Here is a 19,415-nt window from a genome sequence, read left to right as displayed (position 1 = left end):
GTAGTAAGTCACCTTTGACTAGGGAAATTAGGGTTCTTTTCCACTGAAACAGATTTGGTTCTGACAGGCTGGTCTCAGAGATTACTGACAAGGAGACTTGAGAATGAAAGGGAGGGTGAAAGCATTAAAGAAGGAAAAACAAACAAAAAAAACAGCCTGCCATACCAAATCTAATAAAATTTGTACAGATTCTGCCATCTGATCTCTGGGGAGAAATAGATTTATCCCCCAGACTAAGAAAAGGGATGCTGGATCTCACAGCAGCACAGCACTTTTCAAATGGAATAGAAAGGTCAAGCTGTGCTAGTAGGGCTGAACATTGCAGAAAAGCAAAGCATAAAGGTGAAAGAAACAGAATCATAGAATATCCCAAGTTGGAAGGGACCCAGTAGGATCAAGTCCAACTCCCAATGCCCTGCTGTGTTAGAACAGTGGTTCATGCAGCTGAACACTGTTTCCAATGGTATTGGTAGGATCTGCTGCTTTGGGTGAGCTTGTGGGCCTGGTCACTTCCTTCAGTCTGTTCCTCTTACACTGCCAGCATCCTGCACTGCTGCATTAGGGCTGCATGTTAAAGGTCATGTCGCTGCCTGCTCCCTTTAGAACTTGATCATAGACCAGCTGTCTCTCAGTCTCTTCAGTTGCTTTCTGAACCTGCTGATGCTGTCTGCCTCCAACCTCACGTGGCGTCAAGCTCCAGAAGTTCACTACCTGCTGTGTAAAGAAATATTTTTTAAATCCGTTTTAAGCTGATCCCCTGCTAGTTTCAGAGAGCCTCCCTTCATTCCAGCATTGCAGGATTTGGTGAATTGCAATTCTGTGTTTGCTCTCTCTGCTTGCAGACCTCAATCATAATCACCCCCTCTCCTCCAAAAATGAGGGTCCTCAGCCCTTCTGCTGTCATCCCATTTCTTAGGTTCACTTTGTGTCTTCTGCAGCCCAGCTATGTTCCTTCCTGCAGTGCTGAGGCCAGAACCGCACGCACAACCTGTAATGAGGGCACACCAGGCCTGTACACAGCAGCAAAGGGATGCTCTTTGTTTTTCTCTCAACGCCCTTGCTTGCAGTACGCAGCGTTTCTTGGCTTTATATTGGCTGCTGATGCAGGGCAAGGCAGTGGTCCTGGAGAGCTGTATGCAGCGGCTCCTCTTTCATGAACTTACAGCATCTTGAAGGTTTGCTTTCGGTGATTTTTTTTCCGGAGTTTTTTTTACCTTAAATTTGTCTGTGCTGATGTTCACCTGTCATTTTCTTGCACGCTCAATTTTGAGACTTTTTCAGCAAAGGAAATTGATTGTCAGATCGCACGAGGCTTTGCTGTAGGCAGGTGAGTGGCATTTAGCAAAAAGGGGCGAACTGGCATCAATCTGTGGGTGAGTGCAGTAGTTCAGTGTTTGTCTTTGCTGACCAAATGGGATAGATGCAGGAAGGAAGCTCAGTGGATTGGTACATTTCCCTTGCCTGAGAAGCTCTTGTACAAAAGAGATACCTCCAGGAGAGAAGGGGCAGATTTTTGTCACTGATTAGGTGACATGGAAGAGCCGTTGAAACAGCAAATCTAAAAGCAGCAAGACCTTTGTTTGGAAATGTCTGCTGTCTTCACAGCCTCTCATACTTTCTTCCCTTGTAATGGGCAGGTTGTATTGCAGTGATTCACACGCAGTCACACAGGTCTCAGTACTAGTCTGGCAGTAAAATCTGCCATGCTAGAGACATGTTGTAACGTGATTTGCTCTTGCTTGCCACGAAGGACGAAGATGTCTTGTTACCACGCTAACAGCCCGTAACTCTGCCGGGCTGGAGCACGTTACCCGGGGTGTCACGTGAGCTGGTTCGGCCTTTGCAGGCAACAGATGGTTGTAGCATGAGAGGGGAAGACTCGTGTTATAACATGATCCCGTAGCAGAACAAAAGTCTTCAGAAAGGGCTCTGAAAGTGCTCACCTCTGTGATCTTTGCAGCAGGATGAAGTAAAAATGCCCTAATGGGATCTGCTGGAAACTGTAGTCAGAGGGATGCTAAGGCAGCTCAGCTGATTGATGAGGTAAGGAGGAAAGGGTTTCTAAAGCCAAGTGTGAGCATGACACATTCAATGTGCAGGACACCAATGGAAGGTAAATGCTGTTCTTAGTTCTTGTGCAGCCAGTGCTGGGCTGGTCAGAGTGGTTCATCCTGCCCCTGGCAGACAGAGCCTTGGGCCACGGTTGGATAACACAAAGCACGTCTCAGCCATACTGGCTCAACCTGTTCCCAGCTGTTCATCCCCACGTCTGTAACTGACCTAGCTGTCCAAAAAAATGAAAAGGGCAAGGGGAGGGACCAGCAGTCCTGAGATCAGTTCTCAGATCCAGCTCATGTTGTGACCTTGAAAGAGTGTGTTGATGCAGCAGAGTGATGGAGCTGGCAGCATCTCCTGGGAGAACTGGATGGATGCTGCTGAAATTGGCCTTACCATCAAACACTTTTTTTCTTCAGACAGCAGCTTCAGAAAGCAAGGAGCTTCAGAAAGCTCCTATGTTGGTAGCATTACCATGAGCACTTCATTGCATGGCTTAGTGTTCTTAACAAGCTTTGCCAGCTGGTGTTTAATCACAGGCCAGAATCATTCAGCATCTTTGGACATGTGGTCTCACTCCATTGCACAAGAAAAATGGATTTCAAAATCAGTGGAAGTAAATTATAATTTGAAACTGTGGCTCAGTTGAAAAGGGGGGTATTTCTCACCTTGTGCTGGCTTTAAAAGGTGGGCAAGTGGCATGATTGGGGCTTACAGGAGAAGCCTTTCAATAGCTGTGTCTGCAAGTGGGTCATAGTCTGGATTGCTGCGCTGTGTGCTGAAAGGGAGATGCTTGGGTGGTGTTTGGTCAGCTCTAAATGAAGCAGAGAGGAAAGCTTTAAGATGAGGTGTAAGACAGGAAGCACAATTCAATGGAGTGTCACTGGGAACAGGTTTATAGAGGGTTTCTTTTGGTCTTGTTTTAAAACAAAACAAGAAACAGGATGGTGGTTTTGAATAGAAGTCGAAGACAGGGAATCCGTGTGAGTGATGGAGTTTGTGCGTGTCCTTCCTTCATGAAACAGGAGGGAGCAGCCTGACAACAGGGCCCAAAACATCTTATGCAGGAGGGGCAGCCTGTAGGGCTCAGAGCGGGGCAGGCTGCTGCTGCTGCCCTGTGGAGCAACTCAATGAATCGTCCACTTCCATCGCATTAAAGCAGCCCTGCCCTCACTTTCGTAGGGCTTTCTGAATGCTTCTGTCTTACAACCAAATGCCACTGATGGAGGAGAGATGTTGGGATGGGAATGGGGTAATGGATTGTCTGTTACAAAGTACATAAAGATACTTTCCTAAGAAGAGGTCCCTTTCTTAGAGAGGCCTGCTCCTGATGTGGGAGAGTCAAAAACAACTATTCCTGTGTTAACTAGGCAAATATTTACAAAGTATGCTCAACAGTGAATTTTCTGATTAGTGTTTAAGCCAAATTCATCTTTGCTCTAGAAATCTGCCAGTCTGTGATCCCTCCAGAAATCATGTGAGCCCTGGTTATAGTGGAGGACTTGTTGTTTTTCCAAACTGTCATAGCTGTCTGTACCTCTGAACTACATTTGTCGCTATTTCCTAGAGGACAAAGGGCTTGAAACTGCAGTTTCAGTGTCAGGCAAAGTTTAACAGCCACTCCAGAACCATAGCTTATGGCAAGGCAAGAGTTGCTTGGCAAAGGAGTGAGTGGCAAATGGAGAGAAGACGCTGAAGTTGGTCTGAATGGCAGAGTGGTTGTGTTGAAGATACTGAGGAGATGATATATAACTTGAATGTATTGCCAGTTCTGCATAAAACCCTCTTCCTGATAGACAGGAGAATTCACTGTGAACTGAAAATCTCTGGGCTTTTTCTCCCCAGTTCAGTGCAGATTTCCACTTGCTAGGTGCAGTCAGAACTAGTCCTGAGTGCCTTTGTTTGTGTTGGTGACTTGAACTGTTCACTTGAAGGTCTTGGAGGGGACCATAGGTTGTGTCAAAGGCAAACAGCATGGTGCTATATCTCTCTTCTCCAGGGTTTTAGTTGTAGTTTTAACTATCTGCTTTTCCAGAATTGATCCTTTTCCCAAAGGTGTACACAAATTCCCTACACTTTTTTAAGAAGTCATCTGTCTTTTAATGCTTTTTTTTCAAGAGTCATGTGCATAACAGCTGAAGCTCCCTCAAGCGTGGGCTGTTTAAGTATTTAACCTTGTGTGTGATATAATGAGATGTAGTAAAGGTGGCAAAATGTGTGTTTACAATAAAAATGGACAAAGGTAGCCCCCATGTTTTTGCAAGTTGACTCCACAGGTTGAAGAGATGTTCTCCAAGTTTGGATTTAAGTAGGAGCAGCACTGTGTGACCAGTTCATAAAAAGTGCCAAACTTACTAGGCTGCTTCCACCTAGTGGTGGCTGTGTCTGTTGTAAAATAAGAAAAAAATATATGTATCTGAGGTTATTTTGGTTAATGTAGGGAAAATAGAAAGTCTGACTGGTAATGCCAATTGCTTGTCCAACACTTATTTCTAGTGCTCTGTCTGCTCTGCTTTTGAGCATTATTTATGTGATGGGCTTTCTGACACTTCTATGGGGATGTCAGGAATGTCTGGCAATAAACATTTGCTTTAAAGTCACAAAATTGTTTCCACTACAGCACCCTGTTTTATCTAATAACACCTCAGCATCTCCAGCTATACTCTATTCCGCCTTAGTTCCAGAGGAAAGAAATACAAAGGAAAACAGAATCAAACCAGCATCCTCCCCGCCTTGATCTGTATCTGCTCTTTTATCTGAAATTTTCCATGTTCAGTGTCTCCCTGGACAATTGTGTTTGTGTATACAGGAAAGCAGTTTACTTCTCATTCTTGCCACCTATAAAAGATGAAGTGGACTGTTCTGACTGGGCTGACTGAAACCTTCAGCTTGAATTGTAAGCAAGCTTCATCAAAACGCTTTTCTTGCAACAGTTAGAGGGAAAAAAAGTAATCTTGGCTACAAGTATATAGTGGTTTCTTTCATGCAGGAGGAAAGGTTTTTGCATTCTCAGATGGAGACCTTGAGGTTTTGCTTATGAATATATCTCCTGAGAAGTTTGTTTCTTTCCCAGACGTTGAAGAGGTAGCAGCTGAGCTGCAGCTTCTCCTTGCCTTCCTCTTCAGGGCCTCGCCTCCCTGCTGATCCCCTCTTCTCCTTACATCTCCCAAGCTCTTTAGCTTTGTGTCAGAGCTGACTCCATCAGACCTTGACACCTTCGTGTCCTCACCTCAGAGGAGCGACTCAAACTGTGCTTCTCTGGGACAAGGCTACATGCTTGGCTCCTAAAACTGAGGTTTAAGAGTACCTAAACTGAGATGCAGGTGCTGAGAAAGTGGCAGTGGGCAGGGGCCTAGGTAAGGGCAGTTCTGCTCTTGTCCTCTCCAAGTTTATCTGCAGGGTAACAAGCCGACTGGAGAGCATTTTGAGCATTAATAAGAGACAGAAACAGCAGACCTTTCCCTTGTACCATACCTTCCTCACTACCTCTAATACATTCGGCTGCATAGCATGATAAACAAATGAAATCATGGAGCCACTGATTCTGGAAACAGGAGTAACCCATGTGTGAGAGGAGCTCAGGCCCTTTGGAGGAGTGTTTGCTCAGATCTGAAGACTTGGTTAGAATCCTTCCTTGTGCCATACAGCATTCTGTGTGGCCAGCCAGGTTTTCTCAAAGAGACCTGTAAACAAGTTAAAAGCAGCAGTGTTGGCCTTGCAGGAGGAGCCCCACACCAGGCACCAGTGAGGCCATCCTCACGACAGTCCTCTTTCCCACACACCGGCCCTCACTGCTCTTCCAGTTTGTCCGCAGCAGAGCAGGGCTGGTTCTCACCCATCCCCAGAATCAGATTTTGTGCAAAGCAGGTTACTTTTTCACCAGCTGTGAAACCAACCGCACAGGTTGGGGGTAACCACAGAGTAGCTTGACTAGTCAGGAGCTGCCATTTTGTGATATGCATGTAGTTTCATAAGGAGTCTGGGAAGCTCTTCCTTGACAAGAAAGGCAGCAGGTCTCGTTAGTGCAGGTGGGAAGGAAGAGCGCTCACCCAAGCCCGCACCTTAGGATATTCCTGGCCAAGTCCATAACTGAATTTTGGAAGCGTTCATTCTATTGTGATGTGCTGGTTTTGGAAGAGAAAGTGTGTGTATCCATGCTGCTGGTGTCTGAGGTCTTTTTCCTTTCTGAATGCTGGTGGTTAAGGTTCATATTTTTTTTCTTAATGTCATCCTCACCCATTAGCCTGTGCTGGTAAGGCAACACCGCCTACATCACCTGTCCCACAGGCCCAATCTCTCTTCCACATGAAAATGTAATTGTGAGCCAGCAACACAAGGAGGGAATTACAGGTTGGAAGGGCACAGGGGAGAAAAAGGAAGACAGAGTTTGAGTACAATTAATTGAACAATTTCCTCTTAAAAGAAAAAAAAATAATACATTGTGCAAATGCTTAAACCACAGCAAGGAAAAGTTAGGGGGAAAAAGGGGAAAAGTGGGAAATGATGCACGGTATGCAACATGCTGAAATTAAAAGTTGACAAGGCTTTTGTGTTTGGGGTTTTTAAAACAAAACATTCAGTTTTTGGCCTTCTCTGGTACTCCCCTCCTGGAATGCTTCTGGTTTGTATTCCCCTCCTGAACATGGCTCCCAGTAGTTCCTGTCTGAAGAGTCATCTTGCTCTGCATCTGCTGCCTTGTGTTTGGGCAGCAAGGAGTTACATAATGTGGCTCTTGGTGTGACAGAAGTGAAGCTCCCTCCATCCTGGACTCTTCAAGCTTATACTTCTCTCCATCTTAAGATACTTTCCTGCTCTCTTCCCCAGTAAAGCCCTCCTTCTCATTCTGCTTTCAGTTTTCCTTTGGCCTTACACACAGTTTCCACACAGGAATGTTTCCTGGCCTCACCCATGCAGCTCATCTTGTTGAGGGTGAGCAGCAGTGTTGGAGTGCAGCAGCCACGCAGGTGCTTCCCATGGACATTGTTTGAAGATCTCTGTATCTCAATCTACTTTGACAATTTTGTCTTTTCATCCATCATTCACAAATACCTGCTGCTGACAGCAGCAAACAGGGGCTGCTGAGAAGGAAAATCATCTGTGGTTTCCCTCCCCTTTGCCCTTGGAGCAGTAATTGTGGGGTCACTTCATTTCCATGCACCCCAAATCCACATTTCACCCCAAATCTATGCTGAGGTGAAAAAGACATTGCTTGCTGTGTGGTGTGTGAATGTTAGCACCACTATGGTTGAAGTAAGAGTGGGTGGCCATGGTCAAGGACAAGAACCCTTTCAGCAGCAGCATGGAGTCACGTCTCTCGTCATTAATCCTTCCTTTCATCCAAACTCTTGGGCTAAGCTGAAGCATTTCCAGTGAGACACAGATGTGCTGTTCCAGTCCCCAGAATGCCATGTGTGGAAGAAGGCAGCAGGCCAGAAACCCACAGGAGTGCTTCCTCTGTTTTGTTTTGTTTTGTTTTTTAAAACATTTTCCCTGTATGGATGTGGCCTGGGTTTGGGTTCTGATTTCACTGCTTTGCCTGCAACATCAGCCACAAGACCCTGCTGCCTTCACATTACTGAGAATGCTGTGTGTGCCCCCTGCTTTTCATCCACGCCTGTCTCACATTTCTCCAAGTTGTAAAGCAGTGCTGCTCCTTAATTATTACGCTTTGAGATTTCAGCTGGGTTTTTAGAAATGCCTCCTGATGTTTGTAATAACTTCATTTAAATTTTTTACCTTAGTTTATCCAGGCAAGAAGCAATGAGTCAAAACACAGAATTCAAATGCAAATGTGTAGGGCGCTTGTAGGTGACCTTTTTTTTCCAGATGCCCTCAAATTCTCCAGTATTATACACCGATTAGGGCATAGTTGCATGTTTTAATGGGTAGATAATAAGACGAGCAGCGAACTTTGTTGAAAGCTTTTGTGCATACCAGTCAATATAAACTGATCTGTTTTGATTAAAAGATGAGATATTTTTTTTTTTGACAGTTCACTCTTTTCCTCCAGTCCACCCCACTCAGACTTCCTCAGAAAAGGAGGCGTGTCAAGGATTATGCTGCATTAAATGATAGTTCACAATCTGGAAATGCTGCTTAGCTGTGACATCTGTTCAATTGCCAGTGATTATCACTTGCAGTTGGACTGGATGATCTTGGAGGTCTTTTCCAACCTTGATGATTCTGTGGTGATTCTAAGAAAATGAGGTCAATGCAAGTTATATTGCAAGGCTACATTTGAACTTCAGTTTGCCTGAGAATTACCTTCATACCTTCTGTGATTACTCCTTGCTTGCAAAAAAAATCCTGTCATAGGAAATCTGGGCAATGCAGGGACATGCACATGTTGTACTGTGTCAAATGGAGGACTTAAACTGCTCATCTGGAGTTTCTAAAACCCTGCAGTTACCAAGCAGCTATTTGGCTTGCAGATAAATGCTGCAGTGACTGTTGTGTGGTCTTGTTGCCTCAGCTACACACTGTCAACAAGAAGGAGATGGGGAAGGACTTAACACAAGGAAAGTTTGAGCTTTCCTTGCTAAGCTCATGTCCTGGAACAATTGCTGGAAAGCGGCACATGGGATGCATTGTTAGCATGAGCATCCAGATTCAGTCCTGCTTATTTCCACTTTTGATACTTACAGTTTTTGTATGGAGCTTAGAAGAGGTACAGCTCTGTCCCTTTGTTTGCCTTACTCATTTTATGTTGCTTGAGTGTGTCGTGTCTTCAGCGGTGGTAATGGTGCAGACTGATAGGGGAACAGAGAATGTCATTAAGGTGGACATCTTAGGCATGTTTTGTCTTTTTTGTTGGAGGGTTGCTGAAACAGCAAAGGATGCTTCCTACTACTGCTTCTTTGCTTAATGTTTTGTTTCCAGGTGAAATCCAGGTGAGGTCAAAGACCAACATGTAGACAAACTTCAGCATCTTTTGCTTATCTGATACATAGCCAGTTTTTTACCCGTCCTGTGATAACCTTTGACATTTAATTGTACCAGTTGGTGGCACGAGGCCTTTATATTCCCTTTGGAAAACATTTCCCACTGCTTACAATTTTATCAGAGTAACATGAGGATGTATGTTACTTCAGTCTGTATCCATATTCTGTACACCTGTTTACAGATCCATGTGTCTCTGGTGCAGTATATTTGTAGCAGTAGTGACCTAAGCTTTTCTTCAGTGTTGCAGCATTTTGTATTCTCTGGTAAAAGCAGTTGTATCACACTTGAAGAAATTGCTAAGGGTGTGAGTTTATTTTAGAAAATGAATCCATTTTTAACAGATTTTTAATTATCATTCTGATTGGTTCTGTGATGTTTTGATCTCTTTTCAGCTGTAAGTTACTGAGTGATAGATAGGATAAGGCAGATGTTCGGACACTTGATCGGCAGCACTGCTTGTGGGTCTGTGAATCCTCACCGCTGGTACTTGTGTGTTAGTGGAGTGTCCCACTGAAAGCTTCTCTCTGTTTGCTTGCAGACAGTCAGGCTGATGCGGAGGCACCTGCTACAGGGAGTGAAGTCTTGGACCTGACATCTTGTGAGAAGGAGCAGCCAGAGGAAGTCAACGAGCTACCAGGGAGTGAGTGCAGCCCCAAGGAGGAGCCAAAGGCTGATTCTCCACCAGCAGAAGAGGATGCCGAAGGAAAAGCTGATGAATATGAAGAGGGCCCTGAGGAAGATTCTGTAAGTAACAAAAGTCTTGACCTCAATTTTGCCAGCAAATTAATGGACTTCAAGCTGGCAGAGAATGACCAGAATGCAGGCAGCAATTCTCAGACTGAAAGGAAACATGCCTGTGATGTTTGTGGCAAAACCTTCAAGTTTGCTGGCACTCTTAGCCGTCACAAAAAGGCCCACATTCGTGAGGACAGAAAAGATGAAAGGAGCAGTGAGGATGAAAGCAAAAGCATCCAGGATGATGCAGGAGCTCCCTCGATGCAGGACTCCAGTCTTGAGCAGGAAGAGTCTCCGATGGACTTGAAGGTAGTGGAGTCTCCTCTGGACTGTGAGGCGACAGGAAAGGAGAATGAAGAGAGCGAAAGCATCTCTGAGGGGGAAGGCACAGAGAGAAAGTCCACTGAGAAGAGCAGTGATGACAAAATACCAAAGACTGATGAGGCTAAGAGTACTGCAAAAGCAGACAAAAGAAAGAAAGTCTGTACTGTGTGCAACAAGCGTTTCTGGTCTCTGCAAGATTTGACGCGACATATGCGGTCTCATACAGGTAAGAGGAGAATTCAGGGCAGAGCAGATAATGAGCAGATCTGCCACCACAGTGATGCATCTTCTCTGTAGATGCACAATTACTGCTAGTGCATGAAGTTGGAGACACTGCTTTTAGTCACAAAGGTAGCTGTGAGTTGTCATCTTTTCCCCGATCTGCCATTTAAAGCACCTATTAAAGGAGCAGGAGTAGTTACACCGCCACCTTATCTTCAGCTCCCAAATGGTTTTCCCCCATGTTTGCTTACAGTGTTTGAAGGTTAGGACAAGTATTCAGATCTCCACACAGTCCAGCTTCTCACTCCCTTCCCATTATGTGTGTGTGGCCATATCTCTTCCCAGTATTTTGATAAGCAGTGGATAAACATGGCAGTACGTAAGGCTTCATTTCTGAGTGAAAGTTTAGAGAGAGCATGTGGTTTTGTCTGATTATCTGGCCTGTACTGATTGTATGCTGGTGATACACGTGACCTTCTGCTTGAGTGAAAGGCACAGCTACAATTTGTATTCTTCTCTTCCTTTGGCAGAGAATGTGGAATACAGGTAATAAAATCTTTGTCTGATTACTCAGTAATTAAAGTACTAGGGATTGCTTTATGCAATAAATTTCAGCAGTGCATTGAGAAGGAGGTGAAGTCATGAGCTAGCTCAAGAGCGAATTAGTCGTGCATCCTCATTAATGATGTATTTTACCTCTCAGAGGGCTGTTCTGATGCAGGAAAATGGAGCAGTTTGACATTTCATGTATTTTGAAATGCTTTCTGCTGAAGATGATATCTTTGTGATTAACTTAGGCTACAAAATATTTGTGCTGTAATTGAAGAGGATGTTTAATAAACTACACTAAAGACTAGTGCCTTAGCAAAACTTTTTACCTTTGTAATTGACTTCTCAAGTGCAAAGATGACCTGTTTTCATCCAGTATTGAGGATTCAAAACTTGAGTGAAACAAGGGATGGATCCCACTCTTGTGGCTATTTTCATACTAATTCAGAAGATTCGGGAAGATTATAATATCTAAAATGCTGAACGTTAGACCTAAATGATACATTGTTGTGTGCCTGTGATTCCCTTATTGTGTGTTTTAAAGGCAAGCTGAGATGCACAGACCATATCGATACATCTATTTTCTTTCTTATTTGACTCTGAAGGATGTCAGTGTCATAGAGAAACATAGAATAGGTTAGAATAGAATAGAAACCTGGGTCAGTTCTTCAAATGTAATAAATTTAAACACCACCACTGTTTAGATAATGTGTTTTCAAATGCAGATTTTGCCTCAATGCTGTGGTTGACTCAACACTGGTTGACCTTCCTCCTTCCTCTCTCCCTCCCATCCGCTCAGATACATGGCAGAGTGCTGTCTTTGTGTAATATTGCCTATACTTCGGTTTTAACCATGCTTGATTCAAGATGAATATAGAAAGCTTTTGGAATACTTTTTGGAATACTTTTTCTCAGAAGAGGAACTTCTGGGGCACTCTAAAGTGTGTAAGGAACCCCTGGCACACTGCGTGCCTGCTGAATGGCAGTCAGGCTGAAACATTTCCTTCATCCTGGCTTGTAGTTTTGGGGAGCTCTGGGGTCCCAGTCACAGGGTGAGCTGCAGAGCTGCATTGTTTGGGGGTGGGCAAAGGCAGCTGACCAGAAAAGCTCCTGGCTGGAGCTCCAGGACTGGAGCCCTGTCCTCTGTCAACAGCAAGGAGAAACTTCTCTCAGAAGTGTCATGCTTCCCACGGACAGCAGGACTGGCTTACTCCACATTGGCGATGTCCTGATGGAATTGCACCACTGAGAAGTCTTTAGCAATGGCAACCAGAAACACGGGATTAAGCTGTCAGGGTGGGACCTTTGGTTCTTCAGGACTGGCAGGGCAGTGGTGGCATGTAGCAAGTACCTTGGGCACTGTACTTGGCCAGGATGTAGGGGCAATTTTGTCAGCAGAGGCATGGCTTTGTTTTTCAAGAAGCTTATGCTAAGGAAACTATTGAAACATTTCAGATGCAAAAAGTGGTTCTGAGAGCACATTACAGCATAGGATCTGATCTGCAGCTGCTCTGAGGCTTAGGGCTGCAAAGTAAATGGAAAAATTTTGTCTGGACAGTAGCATTTCTTGCACAGGTGTGAAGAGGTTTCTTTAAGAGCTTTCAAGTGTTTCAGAAATAGGAGTAGAGCTCCAGCAGGCTGAAGAACATCAACAGATTTTTAACAGCATCCCAAGGCACATGTTCTCTATAACTCCCTAAAAGGAGGCTATAACAAAGTAGGGATTGGCCTCTTCTCTCAGGTGGTGGTGGTAGGATCAGAGGAAGGGCTTTAAGTTGCACCAGGGAAGGTTCAGGTTGGATATTGAGAAAACTGTCTTCTCAGAAAGAGTGGTGAAGCAGTGGCACAGGCTGCCCAGGGAGGTGGTGGTGTCACCATCCCTGGAGGTATTCAGGAAATGCGTGGATGTGGCACTGAGGGACGTGGTTAGTGGGCATTTACAACCTTTATGATTTTATGATTCTGTGATTTTCATTTGCTCAGTAAACATTGACCACTGCTGACAGACACCTTTAGTGTTCTGTGAATGCCTAATAAATTTGGCTCCTTTAGTTGCTCTTTACATTTTGAAACAGCAGTGCTGTCCTTGTGCTTCACAAAAAGAGTAGCAGTTGATCTGTCAAGAGCAGTTCATGACACCTTCTCTTTGATTTAGGTAAACAACTCATCTTCCAGTATCTAGGAGAAGGAGATATTCTCTTATGTACTATTCAGTTTGATTCAGTTTTTAAGCCCTGCTGACCACAGATCTGTAGGTAATGTCCTCCTATCTCAAATCTCCTCTCTCTGCATGTGGCAGGGGCTGTAACTCTGAGCCCCCGTGGTGGGCTGCTGTAGATGGGATGCTAACAAGCACCTGGGGCTCATGGCCTTCCTCCCTCCCTAATGCAGGGCCAAAGGAAAAGATACAATGGGTACACCATGTGGTACCCTGTGGTTTTACTGTGTGACTATGGAGATGATATGAGGAGGTGGGATGGAAAGCCCACTTTGATCCTAGAGGGTTGCTGCCTCCAGCCAGGTGGAGGAAAGGGAAAATCAGATTCATTGGACTGTGTGGGTTCAATGGCCTGGCACATCAGAAACGCAGGATTATAAAGCTCTACTGGACACCAGTGCACAGTGTACTCCAATCTTATCAAGTTATAAAGGGACAGAACCCATCTCTATTTCTGGAGTTACGGGGCCCCAGGGCCTTTATATTTGCTTGCATATCACGATAATACAGAAGCAAAAAGACCGCATAGAAGGAACACCAAAGTTTGATGAAAGTACTGAGCTTCCAGTGTGGAGCATCTTAAGCTGCTTGAAACAAGAGGGAGGTGTGTTTGTGACATTGTGGCTGACCTCCTATTTTCATTCTCTTGCAGGCGAGAGACCGTACAAATGTCAAACCTGTGAACGGACCTTCACTCTGAAGCACAGCCTGGTTCGTCACCAGCGCATACACCAGAAAGTCAAAAATACTCGAAACCACGGGAAGGAGAGCGACAAGGAGGAGACCCAGTCGAGGTGTGGGGAAGACAGCGAAAATGAGTCTAGCCACAGTGGCACCAACCCCATCTCAGAAAATGAGTGCGACTCTGCGGGGGTTGTTGGCAGCCACCCATCCGGCACCAGAAGCCGAAAGGAGTCCCTGGTCGGCGCGACCAAGGACGTGCTCTGCGAAGAGGAGAGGCCAAACGGGCAAGGAGCCGGTGCCAGCCTTGTGGAGCCCGCCAAGAGTGCACAGAAGCAGCCCGCAAAAGACCAGGAGCCTCGGGGTAGCTCTGAGCTAGAGAGACCATCAGGTTTCATTCAAGACTTGCTGGAGATGCACAACAAAAAATCTCCCATGAATCACATTCTTGCCTCTGCAGACAGCACGCCTCAGCTCTTGGGGGTAGAATGACTTGCGAGGAGGCTGGGCCCATCCCAGCACACAAACTGAAGCCAGCAGAGCAAGGTTTCCAGGGTCTCGTTTCAGAAGAGTGACCTACAGCTGTGGGGAGAGTATGGCAGACTGGATGCAGTGCCATATGCCTTTCAGTATAATAATGCAAGAGACTACAGTATATACTGATTTGAGTGCCTTACTACTTTATTAGATCTTTTGGTATCATAGATTTTTTTTTTTTTTTCAAAAATGATTTTTTTTAATATTTTAATGAATTATTTGGAGAGGACCTTTTTCATTTAAGCATTAATGTTACCTTTTGTATTGGTGTGTGTGAGCTTGGTCTTGTATATCTGATAGTCTCTGTGTTTGTTCTCTGAGCTGGAAACGGGGCAGTGGGGTGGGAGGCCCTTGGATACCACAGCCAATAACTGGAAGCAATTTATGTGAATTTCATATGGAACAGTCAGAGGAAACGCAGACGAGATGTCGGTTGCTGTTTTCTCAGTAGATGTTCTCGCATTTGCCACACGGTGGAGCATTAAGCCTATTCCAGGCATTAGCAGCGTGGCAGCCGAAGGTGTTCGAAGTGGTTGGAGCCAAAAGCAGGAAGCGCAAAGAATTTCAACCTCATACTTGTTTCCACTTTTCAGCGTTAGAAATGGTGTTCTAGATACTAGGGTTTTTCTTCTGGCCGTCGTGGACTGAGTGCGTATACAGAGAAGAGTTACATAGCAACGTAACCTATGGAAATTATGCACCCGCTGTTATATATGTTTGATTTGCTTCAGTATATTATTATTATTATTTTATAATTATTTTATAAATTCATCAGTTTGCTTGTCTCTGCAGTCAGCAGAAACCAATGGGCAATATTTGCCCACGCAGACGTATAACGCAGCTTGGATCCCCTCTTTACATGTTTTGACTTCAAGCTTTCACCAACTCCTCCTCCTATGTTGCAGCTCTTCTACTGTACTTTAATCGAAACCCTTCCTCTGACCGGAGAGTCAATCAGAGGCCAGCAGGTTGTCATCACAGCCGTGCAGGGGACGCCCCGCTGCTCGTGGTGCACGTGCCCAAGGACGGCCATCTCCGTGCCGTCACCCGGCGGCAGCACGCCTTCCTTCGGAGCCAAGTGACTCAGTCTTCCAGTCGAAAGCGAGCAAGAGAGAAATGCGAGCCTTACCATCGTCTTGCTACTTACCGTCATGTTCTGGAGCAAGAAAATACTACTGGTGATAAAACTACAGATAAAAGACATGTTAAAAAATAAATTAATTAATTAAATTAAAAAGAAAAAGAAAAAAAAAAATAAATAGAAATTCTTCCTGAGATTTTGGGGTTGATGCTTGAAGACTTGAGGTGTGCGTCTAAATTTCATATCAGTAATTTAACCCCTTTAATGCTGGGAGCTGGGATTTCTCCGGATGGCTCCTGTTGCCGGCAACAGGTGACACTCCAGCCGCCAATGTTGAAGGGGTTAAAGGAAATGTCTCCTACTGTAGCTGCACGCTTCTAGGAGCGGGCGGCGTTTTTGTTGTTGTTGTTCTTGTTGTTGTTGTTTGTTAATTGTCCTTCAGTCATGACCTCTGGGACAGACAGAGCCATAATAGCGATGCCGGAGCCTCACTGTGCTATGCCACCACTCAGCCCCAACCCGCACTGTGATCTCCCCGCCCCTCAGATCCGCTTTTCCTGCTTTCATCAGACATGGAGGACGTGGGCCTCGGACCCATGCTATATTATATAATATATATCTATATATAGCTATATCTATATTAAAAATTCTCCGAAAGTTTCTGGAGACTGAAATGTAACTGTCTGGAATTCAAAGGAAGACAAACTTTCTTGAGTAATATTCTTTCAGATAGAATAAGAAAAAAATGGTTGAGGTATATGTGATTTCTATTTTTTGCTTTGTTGTTGTTTTTTTTTTTAAATAGGGATGTTTGAACCAGTTCAGAAACGAAGCTAACGCCAGAGAGTCAGTCAGAACCAATGATTCACTAAATTCACTACCCAGGTGCATTCTACTTAATGAAAACCAGTTCACGCATCCCTTAAATCGTTATTACTATTATAATTATAATAATAATTATTATTATTATTTGGGGTATTTTTTTGGTTCTCGTCGTTTGTTATTTTTTTTTTGTTTGTTTCTTTGTTTTGTTTTATTTTTTTTTAATTTGTTTTTTGTTGTTTTGGGGTTTTTTGTTTTTTTTTTTGCAACTCTCCACACTAAACTGCGCAATACTGTGGGGGAGAAGCCATTACTAAACTATATGCTGCAGAACGATGTAGCACGTAATGAATTCCCAGCAGCCTGCCGGGACATCTGCTAGCAATAATCACTATTGAGTTAAAGCTTTATTTAGCCTTTATCTGTATCCTAGTAGAGTATAAGGTCTTGCCACATCTTATTGACATTTTTATTAGTTGAGTTTGACTGAGAACTGTTGCTGTTGTTGGGTTTTTTGTTTCCCCTCCTCCCCCAATATTAAACTGTGAAGTTTATAATGTGTTTAAACTATGGGTGAATCTTAGGCTTTAGTTTTGCATGTTCAGCTAATTTGTCTCTATACGATTTTTGTTTGGATCTTTTTTTTTTTTTTTTTTTTCCTCTCTCAGGGCTTTTACAAAAAACAAACAAACAGAAAAGGATCTTCTGAAATTCTTTTGCCTGAGTTGCAATGGACTTAACGTGGAGATAATTCAATCACTACATTGAGCACTTGACTGTGAAAGCGCAAAACAAAATAAAGAAAAAAGAAAAAAAAAACTAAAAAAAAAAAACTAAAAACAAAAAAACACCTTGTTTGAGGCAATTCTGAAATAACTTTTCGGGGCTATGTGAGACTGATTCCATTTTCAGAATGATTCGTAATTTTCTCTCTGTGTGTCTCCTTTCTCTCTTCTCTCCCCACAAAGGAAGGTTAATCCTAGTGATTTCATCCCATGCAGGAAACAGTAATAAATATGTAGAATTCATATTTTTCTAAAGGGAACTTAAACTGCTGCTACGAATTGTGTACAAGACTGGTTTATGCCACATGAACAGAGAATCACACATTTGTTTTGGTACTTTTATTCCTCTTTTTATTCAGTTGTACAGTACTTCCAAATTCAAAATAAAAGTTGTTCTGTATCAAACCATCTAAGCAATAAAATGTTATATTTAAAAATTAGAGGTTCCAAAATGGACGTGGCTTTTTTGTGGGTTTGTTGGCGCTTAGTTTTGAGCTGGAGGACAGTGTGTGAAGCAGAGGTGCCCCGCAGAGCAGCATTGCTGTTTCTCTTCCCTCGCTTGGACTAAGTCAGAGGCAGCACTTTGGCAACCACATGCATTTGCTGTTCTGCTCTCTGGAAGCCAAAACCCTTTGAAATGGCGCTCTGCTTTGAGGGCATCTTCTTAAAACAGCAACTGGAAACAGAAGAGACCATGTTGGTGCTGATTATCCCATGCAGGTGCTGGCTCCATTGGCATGGCCTTCCGTTAGCTGCAGCCACACCTGTGCATCCCAACAGCATGGCACGGTGATGGAGAGGTGCTGGGATCTTCTCTGTGTAAATGAAGGAGGTTTTTACCATCCTGGTTTTGGTTTTGCATAAATGTGTACGGCTGTGAAGTCTTCAGGATATACAGGGAAGCCACATGCAATTGTCAAAAAAAGATAAATCCTTTGTTGTAGCTTGTTGGAGCCGCCTTAGCTACATTTTATATGCTTTCATATAAAGAAAGTGCATTTCACAGGACGGTGAGGCAAAGAATCATCCGAGTTGCATATCCAGTTCTGAAGTACAGAGCAGCTGAGAACCTGCGTCTCCTTAACTCCTGGTGGGATGAGTCTTTCTGGTGGAGAAGGGAACCAGAGTCAGAGTTACAGACCTAATGGAGGGCGCTGCATGCCCTGCTCCTGCCTTCCTTCCTCCAGCCTCTGGCACCCTCATGGCAGCAGTTACAGTTCCCCACGCGCAGTCCTCTGGTGAGGGCTCACTACCAAACACGGACACATTTTCTTTCCTGTCAGTCAGCACTGCCCCAGTCAGGACATCTGCTGAGGCATACTGCAAATAAGTCTGGGTGGACCAGAGGGACGGCAACAAGATTTCTGAGGGAAGAAAACCGCAGAAGATCTAGTTGCTGCTGTACCTCAGGGTCAGCAGCCCTGTGCTTGCTGCAGGGTGCAGAAGTTGTGCAGGTCTGAGCCCTCTGCCACCACTGGACTGCACACCCCCGTGTGTATTTACTGATACTGCAGAGCAAACTGGTAAAGGTAAAGACAGAGGAATACAATCGTTTGCTCACCGTTATCCAGCTGTTGCCCAGCATAGAAAACCTGGCACTATCTCTGTGTGAAGCAGCCTGAGAAGCTCCAGGTTTTATCATCCTCTTGTAATACAGGAAAAGATGAGGATGGAAAAATGCATTGGGGCTTTTAATGAGGATTTGCCTAACTGCTGGACTGCAAAAAAAAAAAAAGTGCTACAGTGGTGTCCTCCAGATCTGGGCTACCTGAGTGGCCTGCAGATGTACCAATTCAGCTTGCAGGTCTGGGTTCTGGCCTTTCTCAACATGGCTGACCTGGCATCTTGCCTCAGCTGAGGGCTATTACTGGGGATGTGATTTTAGTTGAGTGAAATCTCCCTCCCCAGGCCTGAAGGGACAATCTGTCCCACACAAGTAGCAGGCATTGCTCCTACTTGTCCGGCTGTATCAGACACTGGTGACACATGCCTTTGGTCCCATGAAAAGCTACAGACTTGTCCTGTGGCGTGCACAAGTTTTCTTAGGACTTACTGGAGGACTGTTGGGGCACAGCAGGAGACGCACCAGAATTATTCAGTGTTTTAAGGATCGCCAACCAATTGCACCAGGTGCAAGGGCTGCAGCAAGACCAGCCCCAGGTGCTGCCAAGGCCATCAGCAGTCCCTATTTATAGGAGCAGGTGGGGTCTTCTTTCTGTAACAGCATAGAGAGCACTGTCCTGTGCTTTACCTTATGCTCTTAGTATACTTTCACAAAGAAATTGTATAGCTTCTGCTTCTGAAGGTTGTGGAGGATACTATGAGCCCAAAAAAGAGACAACCCTTCCCTGAACTCACTCTACTCTAGCTGAGTTCCCGTGACTGAGGGACTTCCTGCAAAATACAAGGCCTTATGTTCTCGCTAGACCTCTTCCACCTTCTTTCTGCTGTCTAGCATGTGTAA

The 19,415-nt window shown here is 44.5% G+C and overlaps 1 protein-coding gene across 7 annotated transcripts in view; it reads left to right on the top strand.

The window, feature by feature from the left end:
- The window catches only part of RREB1 (ras responsive element binding protein 1), a 123,326-nt gene extending 105,935 nt beyond the window's left edge, over positions 1–17,391 (top strand). For 6 of the 7 annotated variants that reach the window (XM_085220259.1, XM_085220255.1, XM_085220257.1 and 3 more), the window contains 2 exons: positions 9,536–10,282; positions 13,698–17,391. In XM_085220259.1, the coding sequence (XP_085076385.1) occupies positions 9,536–10,282; positions 13,698–14,218 (1,268 nt within the window). In that variant the 3' untranslated portion in view covers positions 14,219–17,391. The remainder of the gene's footprint in view (positions 1–9,535; positions 10,283–13,697) is intronic. The other variant, XM_085220260.1, reaches the window with a different exon arrangement.
- Positions 17,392–19,415: the final 2,024 nt, after the last annotated feature.

The sequence above is a fragment of the Meleagris gallopavo genome, chromosome 3, assembly GCF_905368555.1.
Source record: "Meleagris gallopavo chromosome 3, MGAL_WU_HG_1.1, whole genome shotgun sequence".
NCBI classification, from domain to species: domain Eukaryota; kingdom Metazoa; phylum Chordata; class Aves; order Galliformes; family Phasianidae; genus Meleagris; species Meleagris gallopavo.
Note: the sequence above shows the minus strand (reverse complement) of the source record. Positions and strands in the feature narration are given on the sequence as shown.